Source organism: Austrofundulus limnaeus, unplaced genomic scaffold, assembly GCF_001266775.1.
Source record: "Austrofundulus limnaeus strain Quisiro unplaced genomic scaffold, Austrofundulus_limnaeus-1.0 Scaffold22, whole genome shotgun sequence".
Lineage (NCBI taxonomy): Eukaryota > Metazoa > Chordata > Actinopteri > Cyprinodontiformes > Rivulidae > Austrofundulus > Austrofundulus limnaeus.
The window spans coordinates 1,164,266-1,177,297 of record NW_013952424.1 but is presented as its reverse complement, the minus strand read 5'-3'; the positions used below and the strand labels follow the sequence as shown (position 1 = coordinate 1,177,297).

Sequence of the window (13,032 nt, the reverse complement as noted above, 5' to 3'; positions counted from 1 at the left end):
CACACACACACACACACACACACACACACACACACACACACACACACACACACACACACACAGCAGACCTGTTTCTGGCAGGCAGGCCCGTCAGTCTTTTCATTTGTTTGCTTCCTGTCAGCAGTTGGATTAAAACAGTTTAATCTGTTGTTGTCAGTCTGAACAGCCGTCAGAGACGGGAGTGATCGACATTATCAAGCATGATGCAGCACACTTCAGTTATTACTCTTTGGAAATGAGTCATAATCTTCCCACACACACACACACTCACACACACATCAGCAGCAGCAGCACTCTGTTTTTGTCTGCTCTAAATTTCAACAAGTTACCCTTAAAATTCTTTCAGGTTCGTCCCTTTTTTAAAAAAAGAAAAAAAACTCGCACACAGGCCGTCCCAGAGAGCTCTTTGCTTCTTCAGTGACTCAGCTGTCCTGGTCCAACTACTCGAGGGATGCGAGAGTTATCCAAATAAACCAACGTAGCAGATAATGAAAGCCATCCCAGCTTTGTGCTGTTTAATGACAGCGCTTAGACTCAGTGTCACTCACTGTCATGAAAGAAAAAAAAATTAAAGCCAATTTGGGGCTAATCCAGAACAGATTTCCCTCTTATGTTCCAGCAGTATGTCCTATCGTCCCAGGAATGTCCTGCAGGGCTTACGGGTGGACATCACAGCACATTTTGATGACCAATTTCAATCCCCCCCAAGAGATGAGGTCCAGGTTTCCTTTTTGCCGGTACGATTTAGTGGCGCTGGCTTTGGTTGACTGGCCTGGGATGAATCAGAACTTTGCACCGAGTGTACTGGGTTTAATGGTGATGGGCCAGGGCAGGTCGCTGATACAAACCGATACATGTGTAGGAGGAAATGTTTAGATTAGCAAAGCAGAAGAGCGCTCGCACACGCTGACATGCGAAACATCTTCTGTTTGTGATTGTGGGCTGCCCCCTCAGTTGCACCAGGACCCCTATTGGTCTTTCACTATCAGACTGAGTGTGCATGTTGTGTGTTTTTTTTTCTTTTAGATGTAAAGTTGAGGAGACACTGTGTGTAGTGCATCAGGACTGACTTTTTTTGGTGATGTGGGTCATAAACTAGTACGTGAGTCAAAAGTCAGACAGGGCATGGAGATAAAGAAATTCTCATAAAGGTAACTGATGATTTTATGTGTTGACATTTGAATAATTTTACCTTTTTTTAATAAAAAGATGAGTAAACTCTTGTTTTTCTATGTGACTGTACAAGAAGAGAAAACTTGGAGCTGTTTTAAGGTCAAAAAGAAAAATAGGGATTATAAAAGTATCATATTTCTGCCTGATTTAAACTTAGTGTAAATCAGAAATGTTATTTTCCCAAAGACAAAAAAGGTGGGGTGGGATACAGCTCAGTGTGTTGGCGCTGTCTAAGTGACTTTCTCTGGTGGCACATCTCAAACAGTCTGTGTTCTTAAATGCTCATTACTTGGTTGGGATTTGATTTAGCCAATCAGTGAGAGTAAAGCTGGAAAACAAAGTTTTAGGAGGAAAAAATAAAAAAAAAAGAGCGTAACAGAAATCCTGGGCATGTGTTTACGACTGTCATTTATTGTTTTTGACATGGGAAAAAAATTAAAGTGCCTTTTTGTTACAGTGAGCTGAGCAGAGAGGCAACATGTTGCGATTGTTTCTCTCTGCTGTTTTATTCCTTTCAGAGGCTCACTGCATTTTACGTCCTAAATTATACATTATTTATTTTATGTTTTTAAAAAAGTAAAGAAGAAATAAAAAAAAATGTTGACAGGAAGTATAATTATAGTCATTCATGAAAACTTAAAAAAACTTAAGTTATAACCATTATTTTAAAAGGTTATTATCTGCTTTTTAAGTATGATCTTAATTTCCCCCAACTTATTATAAATGTTCTTGTATTAATTAGATTCTGTTCATTAAGTCATATTAGCACAGTTACAATCAAATTAAACAAAATCCTATAAAGCAGCATTTTTTCTTAATATTCAAAGGGATAAAACAATATAAAAAATAATACAAAATAAATACAACCAAACAAGTTTTAGTAAAATATTGAATTATTTTACTTTAAAGAACTAAGAAAAACTATTTCTAGAATTTATAAAACATTTCTAAATTAAGCTATTTGTAGTGGGAGGTTGGTTTCAGTTCCTAATGTATTTGTCTACTGTGTTGCAGCTCAGCTCAAGTAAATAATGTGTTTTTTGAGTTATGGGAAAGTTCCTATTTTAGATGATTTCTAGATTCGAGAACATTTTGGTGTCATTCCGAAAAGTTCAGAAAAAAAAAAAAAACAGAATCACGAGAATCGGTGAGGGAACATAAAACAGCAAAAGTAAAAAGAAAATTTGTTTTAAACAGGTGAATGACAATAGATTAAAAATAGATAATTTTTTTAAAGATGCTTAAACATTAATTTTTAGGTAATTTTGTGATTTTAAAATTTTACCCCCCATCACCACCAAAAAAAAAGATACATTCAATCTTGCCCATCCCCCTTTTTGATATTTGCATATGTTAAAAAATATTCTCACATCTGAGGTTTGTTTATTTTGTTGTCTAAGCCTGGTGTTTCCCTGCTCGCAGTGGATGCGGAGGTGGTGAGCTTGCTGGGATCTGAAGAAGAGGATGAGGCTGGTCTGTGGAGCTTTGAGCCCCAGGACTGCCAGGAGAGCCTGGACAAGACGAGCCTGACGCCCAGCGAGGCCACGGAGGATCCCAGCAGCCCCGCCCACTCCACGCGGCCCCACAGCCTCAGCCCTGGCAGCAGGAACTGCTGGGGCCCGGTGGAGTCAAGGGCCAAGACCGAGGAGGACGCCGCCTACGTATCCACTGACAGGGACAGAGAGCAGGAGCCGCTGAGAATGTGCTGTAAGTCAGAAACTCGAGGTGGCTGCAACATGTGTAAACAAGCTGATAGTGGTTTTTTTTCTGACGCAACAAGCCACCTTTTCTCCTGATGCTTCAGTGCTGCAGCCCTGTAGATACACCTTCGTATCAACTCCTAGTGAAACCTTCCCTACACGCTGTTCCCTTTTTCACTTTTCTCTTTGAAAAGCTTTGCTTTCTGAAAGCATGACAAAAGAACTCATCCCACACAAAGTCACAATATTTCCATGCATCAAAGAGGTGACGTTACAGTACTGAAATCAGCGCTGCGCAATGCGAGGCTTTCTCTTTTATTTAGCAGAGATCAAAGCCCTGCGCGGCTCTGCCTACTAACAATCACTTAGCTCCCTCGCCTCGTGTGATTTGGACTCGCCTGATGAAGGGAAAGCGGGAGTTTTTACAACACTCCACCACACGGGCTCTTCTCTTCACCACATTAAAACCAGCTCCAAATATGCCAACATCTGCAAACATTTGAAAAATCTTCCTCAAAGTGACTGTAAGCAAAGCTGATTGGTTTGAGCTGCGATGGGAGGCGCCTGCTCTTCTATACGTCCATCGGTGGCTGTGTCGTTCCCCCCCCCCCGCCGTCTAGAGATCAGACATAGTGGCTCCTTAAATTTATTGTTTCATCTGTTGCTCTTATGTAAACAATTTAGTCCCAATAGCAGCTCTGAGTCTTTTTTCCCCCTTCTCTCTGCTCGCATACTTCACATATGAACAAATTTTATTTTTTTTTTATTTGACCTTTATTTATACAGGTAGTCTCATTGAGATTCAGAATCGCATTTCCAAGAGAGACCTGTTTTAAGACAAAAATTACAAAACAACACACAAGTAGTTACACCAAAAAAAGTTTGTTCTCACGTAAAGCGACCAAACGTGAAATTAATAATCTCACAAGTGGTGTTGAAAATGTAGCGGCAAACTGACTGACAGAAAGCTGATCACCATGTGCAATATTAAAGAAGTCCCAGCTTTTATATATGAATCTGAAACCTTATACAAATATTGCCTAATCATTGCAGCAGATCAAAAGTGTTGTTTATTTTATTTTATTTTATTTTTTGCAGATAAAGTAATATTTTTCCTTGGCTGTTTTTTTTACGGCAGACTTGTGTTTTGATTAGCTTTCCTGCTAAGTTATATATAGCCCCCACTTTTACTTTGACAAGTTTGGCAGCTCCTAAATGGAATGACCTTCCTTTAAGACATAAGACAGGTCTCTTCCCTTGTAGTTTTTAAACCTCTTCTTAAGACCCATCTTTTTTTCTTTGGCTTTTGTCACAATTTGACTTAGGGTTGGGCAATATGGGCAAAAAAATTAATCACGATTAATTATGTATTTAGCCGATAACGATTAATTTGACGATTAATCTCCTGGAGTCCCTGGACATCTTTATGTCCTGGTCACATGACCAATTTAGTAGGAAAGATTTGCTCTTCGTAAAAATATGTTCCAAATTGTGTCAAAATTGCAGACTTCAGGCTATATATCAAATTTTTAATTGTGTTGGTAGATAAATAAATTACAGAACTTTTTTTATGTTTGTCATATTTGAAGCGGAGAGGAGCACCGAGTGGACTCTGCCTGGTGGCATTATTCGTATTAATCGTCACGTGCCAAAAAGTAATTGATTAGTGTTTTTCTGGCGATTAATTGCACATGAAACGATTATGCCCAACCCTAGTTTGGCTTTGTTTTATTGTTTTCTTTTGTGTTTTATTTGATTACTACTTTTTATTTTTCTACTTTATGATTGTATTGTATTTTGTGATTGTGTGCAGCACTTTGGTCCTGTCGGTGTTTAAAGTGCTTTACAAATAAAGTTGGTATGGTAAGATTTGCAGCTGAAAAACACAAATGAAAAAGAAAAAAAAATACGAGAGTTTCTGTTTTCATGCAAATCTTTTAATCATAGATCCTGTTTTATTAGTTAGTGCTCATGGTAAATGAAGGGGATGACTCTCAGCTACTACCAAACAAACACTTATCTTGACATTTGTGAATCTGACTGATTTAAAGATTTTATGTGTTTGCAGAGGCTGTGGCAGCCATCTTGAATCATAATGACTCTAAAATGTCATCACCTGTAAATGTTAATGTGATTTTTGAGAGTTTCATATAAAGCCATCCACTGAGTCACGCTGCTAACAGAAACATGCATACATTTATACATACTATGTATGTATATATGTATGTATGTATGTATGTATGTATGTATGTATGTATGTACAGCGGGTAAAATAAGTATTKAACACGTCACCATTTTTCTCAGTAAATATATTACTAGAGGTRCTAATGACATGAAATTTTCACCAGATGTCGGTAACAACCCAAGTGATCCATACATACAAAGAAATCAAACCATAAATGTCCAGAAATGAAGTTATTTGTAATAATGTGGAATGGCACAGGGAAAAAGTTTTGAACACACTTACTGAAATTTATCTAATACTTTGTACAAAAGCCTTTGTTGTCAATGACAGCTTCAAGACGCCTCCTGTATGGAGAAACTAGTGGCATGCATTGCTCAGGTGTGATTTTGGCCCATTCTTCCACACAAACAGTCTTCAAATCTTGAAGGTTTCGTGGACCTCTTCTATGAACTCTGATCTTTAGTTCTTTCCATAGATTTTCTGTTGGATTCAGGTCAGGTGATTGGCTGGGCCATTCCAGCAGCTTTAGTTTCTTTCTCTGAAACCAACTGAGAGTTTCCTTGGCTTTGTGTTTGGGCTCATTGTCTTGCTGAAATGTCCAGCCACGTTTCATCTTCATCATCCTGGTAGATGGAAGCAGATTTTTATCAAGAATGTCTCTGTACATTTTTCCACTCATCCTTCCTTCAATTATTTGAAGTTTGCCAGTACCATATGCTGAAAAACAGCCCCACACCATGATGTTCCCACCTCCAAACTTCACTGTTGGTATGGTGTTTTTGGGCTGATGTGCAGTGCCATTTGACCTCCAAACATGATGTGTATTCTGGCATCCAAACAGTTCAGTGTTGGTCTCATCTGACCAGACTATATTCTCCCAGTATTACACAGGCTTGTTTAAATGTTGTGCAGCAAACTTTAAAGGAGCTTCAACATGCTGTTTCTTCAGCAGTGGAGTCTTGCGTGGTGAGCGTGCATACAGGCCATGGTGGTTCAGTGCATTACTTATTGTTTTCTTTGAAACAATCGTACCTGCTAATTCCAGGTCTTTCTGAAGCTCTCCACAAGTGGTCCTTGGCTCTTGGACAACTCTTCTGATAATTCTTTTCACTCCTCTGTCAGAAATCTTGTGAGGAGCACCTGGTCGCGGTCGGTTTATGGTGAAATRATGTTCTTTCCACTTCTGAATTATGGCCCCAACAGTGCTCACTGGAACCTTCAGAAGTTTAGACATTCTTCTGTAACCGATGCCATCATTATGCTTTGCAACAATAAGGTTGTGAAGGTCTTGAGAGAGCTCTTTACTTTTACCCATCATCAGATGGTTCTTGTGTGATACCTGGCCATCATTTGGGACTGAACCAGCTGATATTAACTTGCACTGACAAGGGGCAGGCTTGCTTTCTAATTACTGAGAGAGTTCAGCTGGTGTCTTGTCTTTCCATGCCTTTTTCACCTCCCTTTCTTCATGTGTTCAATGCTTTTTCCCCTGTGCCATTCCACATTATTACAAATAACTTAATTTCTGGACATTTATGGTTTGATTTCTTTGTATGTATGGATCACTTGGGTTGTTACCGACATCTGGTGAAAATTTCATGTCATTAGCACCTCTAGTAATATATTTACTGAGAAAAATGTTGACATGTTCAATACTTATTTTACCCGCTGAATGTATTAGCACAAAAAAGAAGGAAGTTTGTGTTTGGTAGGTTTTTTTTGTTTGTTGTAGCAACGCTTCTTGGCAATAAATCTTATATAGTTGGAAGGTCTGTTAATTTCCCTTTTAAATGGTGCCACATTTGTAAGGAACATGCATTAGTGGGACGAGCAGCAGAGCTGAGTGCATAAATTCTGCAAATTTGCCAAATCTTGTCTGCCAAACAGCTTATTTTGCTGTTGTTACTGTCTCTTGTTTTGAGCTCCTGGTCCCCTCAGGTTCATCCAATCAGGTGCCGGCTGTAAGATTTATTACCAAGGAGCTTTGTCACAACAAAGAAACAATCAACCAAACACAAATTTTCTTACTCTTTTGTTCTAAGTTCATATATATGCACACAAAGACAGTCACAGCATTGCTCATCCTCTTAATATCACCAATAAGACTGAGTGTATGCAAAAAATAGAATTTTAGCACCACATACACCCATTTCCATTTAGAAATGTTTCAGTTCCATCTATATTTTCTTCTTCTCTGTGACAGGTAACAACCCAGACCCGCAGAATGCTTTAGAGGATCTCGCCCACTACGAATTTGTGGCTAACTTGAGAAACAACTCCCCTTCGGTTCATCTCTTGGACCACCTGAACCACAACGGCACGTCGGCTGTGTACCGTCCGAGCAGCAGGCACGACGACCTGCCTGCTGCCATCTGGTCACCAGGAGCTCAGCGCTGCTCGTCAGACCGAGCAGGTGGGCAAATATATCCAGAACGGCACGAAAAACCTTTCAAAATAAAATCGTCGGTTGTTCTGTGTTTTTTAAAGTTGCTCGTGGGAGTTGCACACTTACAGCCTGATAGCAAATGTATGTGATAATGCGTAATCTGATTTCATATGCTAATGTTGTGCTGAGAAAACGGAAAGCAAATTGGTGGTTTTGCGCATATCAGGTTGTTAATTTAATAATGGTTTACCATGAAGAGGCTTTAGCAGCTCCAGGAAATGTAAACAAGTCAAACATTTACCAAATCTGAGTCAAATTTACTTTCAAATTCATGCATCTGCTTTGATGACTCGTGTTTTTAATGCATCTAAAACCGTTTGAAAAGAATGACAAATTAGCAATGCCTTTAAAAAATAAATCCGACATAAGTTCAGTTCTGTTCAGTTTGCTCACCTGTATCTTGGGTTAATTTAGTGTTTATTTCAATGCGCAGCTTGTGTGTTGAAATAGGAGAACATTTAGATCAGAGGCGAGGCTATCTGTTTATTTGACAGTGTGGTTTTTGTGAACGGGGAAGCAGAGAGAACCGCCCCCGCTCCATCAGATCAAATAAACCTCGGCCCTTCTGTCCCTCACTGTTAATCTGACCTGTCAAAATGGTTTATTAGTGAACCACGTTGGGGGACTTTTCATAGAAATCTGAATGAAACTTAGAAGGGGACTGAATGAAGCGTTGGGTTTTCACTGTGTCACATTTGATACGAGCAGAATCAGCTGGCAGACCAGAGCTCAAAAATGTTAAAAAATGTCTTAAACGTGAAAGAATCTTTGCATCATAACAATATATTACAGCTGAGGTTAATAAATGTTTTGCTGCGTTGTTTAAGAGCAAAGATGCTAACACCAGCTAACATTTTAGTCCTATTAAAAAGTATAATCCAGTTTTGTCCCTTTTACTGGATTGATATGACAGATTACACCTACCTCTCCAGTAAGTCTGCCTGTCTTCATTTCTTAAATGTACTTTAAATCAGGCTGCGGCAGCTCGGTGGACTGTGCTGAAGTCTCGTAATCCTGAGACTGTAAGTTTGAGCTCAGTTTGCGTAAAGACGAACATCCGATGTAAAACCAGCAAACTTGGGAACCACAAAGCAGATTGATGCAGGAACGATGTGAGCAATGCATCAATGTGCAAGGATTCGGAAAGTTTTTTTTAAAGCTATGCACACATAAATAAGTTGTGATTTTTCAAACTCTGTCCACTCAAAATGTGCGCACACTGGTCACGAAATCACAAAATTCAGTGAGACTTCAGCGGAAAAATTAGCATACTTCTCAGAATTAGTCACCGAAAGCCACAGCCCAGTGAGACATAACCTAATTAAAATACACTTGCCCCAACAACTGTTGACAGATAATAAATATATTAGTCATATCTGGTATTTCAGCCTGAATTTAACTGGAATCATCGAATGTGGCGACAGTCAACTCTGAGCAGAATCTCTGCAGCTCTGCTGTTTGTCAGCAGTAAACCTGAACTCTAAGATAAAACAAAACAAATACAAAAGAAATGAGTTATCGCCTCATTGAGCTGTAGATTTCAATCAATTAAAAAAATCACCAGTACATAATATTAATGTTATGTATTTTGCCAAAACTGTATAGAGCTGTTGCAGTATTTTGTTGATGATGAATTATATTGTAACAAAAATTTCAGCTGATAAAATAAAAATAATAATAATAAAAAATATTGCAAATCAATCTAATAGCAATGTATCTTTACAATATTTTTATTTGAGGTTTTAAAATAACAAATTATTAGTAATGCAGTGAGTTTTGACCAACAATAATGTAGCAAATGTCTAATAATGTGGCAGCAATAAACTGAGCAAAACTGCAGTCCTGTGATTTGCAGTTTATTATTAAATATATTTCTGAGGCTTTGCTATAAGTATATGATTATTTTAAAAAAGTAACTGATAAATGAATATATTTCACAAGCATGTAAGAACCGTAAATCATGTTGTTTGAATTCCACTTCTCTCTGGACTCCAGATGCAGTCAGGAGCCAGCAGCAGGCCTGTCCGTTCTGCCACCGAATGTTTGAGCGAGGAGCTTCGCTGAGGGACCATGTCAGATACTGTCAGGAGAGGGAGGGAGGGCCCCTGGTCTGTCCTCTCTGTGGATACACTGCCCCCCTCAGGTCGCAGATGGAGCGGCACCTAGCACTTCACAGCCAAATTCAGGAAAAGGTGAGAAACAAAATCTATCATTCTTAAAAACTTTGTTAAATATTCAGTTTTAAATGAACAAATGATCATACATATTGTCATTTTGAAAACAGTTTAAAGCAGACAAAGATGATTGCATCTGTTCAATCGGTACAGGTGGAAAAGGTACAAAATTAAGTGCATGTTTGATGTGTTTTATTTATATTAGGACATTTTCCTGCCTTTTTATAAAGAGATTCGTGAAGGTAGAGACAGATGTCCCTGATGTGAATGCTGTTGTTGTTTTTTTTTCTGCACAGCCTGAAACTCTGCCTTTAATGTTTTGTCGTATGAAACTGATTGCCTTTTCCTGTTATTCTAGAGTGGCATCACTTTGGATCCAGGAATGGAGGCCAGGAAGTTCAAATGTCTGGAGTGTGGGAAAGCGTTCAAGTACAAACACCACCTCAAAGAGCATCTTCGCATCCACAGTGGTGAGATACAAAATAAGATCAAAACAGCTGTGCTCACCCCCCATTTCACCATTGTTCCCAGAGTACCACTAACCTTTACTTACTGTCTGATTATATGGTGTGAAATTATAACCAAATGGATCTGTCGATGGAAAAAAAAGTTGACATAATTCATTACTAGACAAGATAATTGTGGAATAAACATCACACCCATGATGAAGGTATTTTTAATGTGCCCTTGGAAGAGTTTAGTCAGAGTCTGCTTTCTGTGTTTCATCGTTTTAGGTGAGAAGCCCTACGAGTGCTCCAACTGCAAGAAACGGTTCTCTCACTCCGGCTCCTACAGCTCTCATTTAAGCAGTAAAAAGTGCCTGAGCGGTGGAGGACATGTGGAGGGAGGAAGCGCCGGCGGAGCGATTAACGGACACAGTCAAATCTCCTTCCACCACTTGCTCTCTACGTCTCCCTCTGCTGGCAGAGGCCGATCCAGTAATGACAAGGGTGCTGTGTTTCCTTCTCAAAGTCAGGATTTGATCAGGTTTTTGGGTCAAATACCAGCAGATTCGTACCAGCTGTCAATGCAAGACGTCAACCAGAATGCCACAAGCCTCCCCGGCACGTCTGACCTGTCCCGGCTGTGGGACTGTTCACCGGAGCTCTCCCTGAAGGCCAGCATCCTGAAAGGGACAGCCCTGATGCCGTATCTCCACCCTGGGACCAAAATTGAGCAGATGCTTCAGGAGATGTTTCACAGGGATGGAAAGGTGGAGGAAGAGGTAGACAGGGCTGGCGTCGAAGAAAGAAGGGTTAACAATGACGGTGCAGCCGAGAGGAAGGCGTCCCCCGGCAGAAGAAGAGAAGCGGTGAGATCGAGCGACGCGGATCAAGATGTTCTCAAGCTGACGTGCCGCTGGTGCTCGCAGCTCTTCCCAAACGTGGCAGTGCTCCTGCAACATGAGCGCAGTCTTTGCAAGGTCAGCCGAGAAGCCGCCGAGGCGTCGGAGGGTTTTCAACGGAAAGCTCCAGCCTCACCGCCTTTGTTTTATCCAAGATCTGCTCACCAACTGGAAAACACCAACGTATGCGAAGTCACCAACGAGCTCTCATCAGTACCAAAGCTCAGCTGGCAGTCTGTACCACAACAGCTTTTAGTTGCAATGCAGTCTCCTCCACCCCACAATGATGCACTGCATTCACGGATGTACTTCTCCAGCCAAGAAAAGGGTAGCCCTGCTCAGCTGATGCACCATTCCCCAGAAATGCCCTCACCTCGGAGCAGAGGAAGAGTTTCCTCCTCAGGATTAAGTTCACCCGTCCGCCTCAACGTCTCCAGCTGTTCACCTGAAATCTCCTTGGCCCAGAGAGAACATGGGAGTCCCTGGTCTGCACAGAACGAACCTCTGGACCTATCTATGCCTAAGCATCACTCAAAGCAAACAGAGAGGAGCAAAATTCCCAATGGGATCTCAGGAAGGGAAGACCGAAGAGACCTCAGGATCCAACCGCTTGGTAGACCAAGTCCAACATCCCACCTTCCCCTGCACCAGTACCCAGTGTTCAGTGGGACTGGAGCGCCAGTCTTTCCAGGCTCTGTTTACAATGGCTTTCCCATTTTTAGCCAATCTGGAGTCGGGCTTTCAGTTCATGATGGAATGTTACCAACTTCTTTCAGCCAGACGCCTAAAAGCCCCGGGTTTCTACCTCCTGTGGCTTACATGATGGATGCAGACACAGAGGCCGTGCTGAAAAAGTTCTACAAGGAGAGACAAAATCTTATGGTATGACTTTGTTAATATTTAAATAAAATATACAAGCATGGAGCATGCCATAAAAACAATTTAGCACTAATTACATGAAAATGATAAGAAATTTAAATGGAAGTACAACTCTAAAGATGAATGATAATTAATGTAAGAACTGTTTTTCCACACAGGGCGAGGCTTTAAAACATGGTGCTCTGGACTACCTCACTTTCGCTGATGATGGATTTGAGGTGGAGGGAGGGCCAGGAAGAAAGAGGCTAAAGAAAACAGAGGAAGGACTGTACGCCTGTGACATTTGTGAAAAAACCTTTCAGAAGAGCAGCTCATTGCTCCGACATAAATATGAGCACACAGGTGTGTAACTACATGTCTGCATGTGCCTGTGTGACGTTTCATGTCATTTATATATCCATCCATCCATCCATCCATCCATCCATCCATCCATCCATCCATCCATCCATCCATCCTTCCATCCATCCATCCATCCATCAATCCATCCATCCATCATCCATCCATCCATCCATTATCAATCCATCCATCCATCCATCCATCATCCATCCATGCATCATTTCATACATGCATCGTTTCATCCATCCATCCATCCATCCATCATCAATTCATCCATTCATCCATCATCAATCCATCCATCCATTCATCCATCATCAATCCATCCATCCATCCATCCATCCATCCATCCATGCATCATTTCATACATGCATTGTTTCATCCATCCATCCATCCATCCATCCATCCATCCATCCATCCATCCATCATCAATCCATCCATCCTTCCATCATCAATCCATCCATCCATCCATCCATCCATCCATCATCAATCCATCCATCATCAGTCCATCCACCATCCATCCATCCTTCCATACATCAATTATCCATCCATCCATCCATCCATCCATCCATCCATCAATTCATCCATCCATCATCCATCATTCATCCATCCATCCATCCATCCATCCATCCATCCATCCATCAATTCATCCATCCATCATCCATCATTCATCCATCCATCCATCCATCCATCCATCCATCCATCCATCAATTCATCCATTCATCATCCATCATTCATCCATCCATCCATCCATCCATCCATCCATCCATCCATCCATCCATCATCTATCCATCATC

At 40.7% G+C, this 13,032-nt stretch overlaps 1 protein-coding gene across 1 annotated transcript in view; it reads left to right on the top strand.

Moving 5' to 3' along the window:
- Positions 1–13,032, top strand: part of LOC106514744 (zinc finger E-box-binding homeobox 1) — a 39,867-nt gene that overhangs the window by 24,336 nt on the left and 2,499 nt on the right. The window contains exons 2-7 of the mRNA XM_014004158.1: positions 2,596–2,880; positions 7,262–7,471; positions 9,500–9,696; positions 10,037–10,148; positions 10,413–11,905; positions 12,061–12,244. Coding sequence (XP_013859612.1) covers positions 2,596–2,880; positions 7,262–7,471; positions 9,500–9,696; positions 10,037–10,148; positions 10,413–11,905; positions 12,061–12,244 — 2,481 coding nt within the window. The remainder of the gene's footprint in view (positions 1–2,595; positions 2,881–7,261; positions 7,472–9,499; positions 9,697–10,036; positions 10,149–10,412; positions 11,906–12,060; positions 12,245–13,032) is intronic.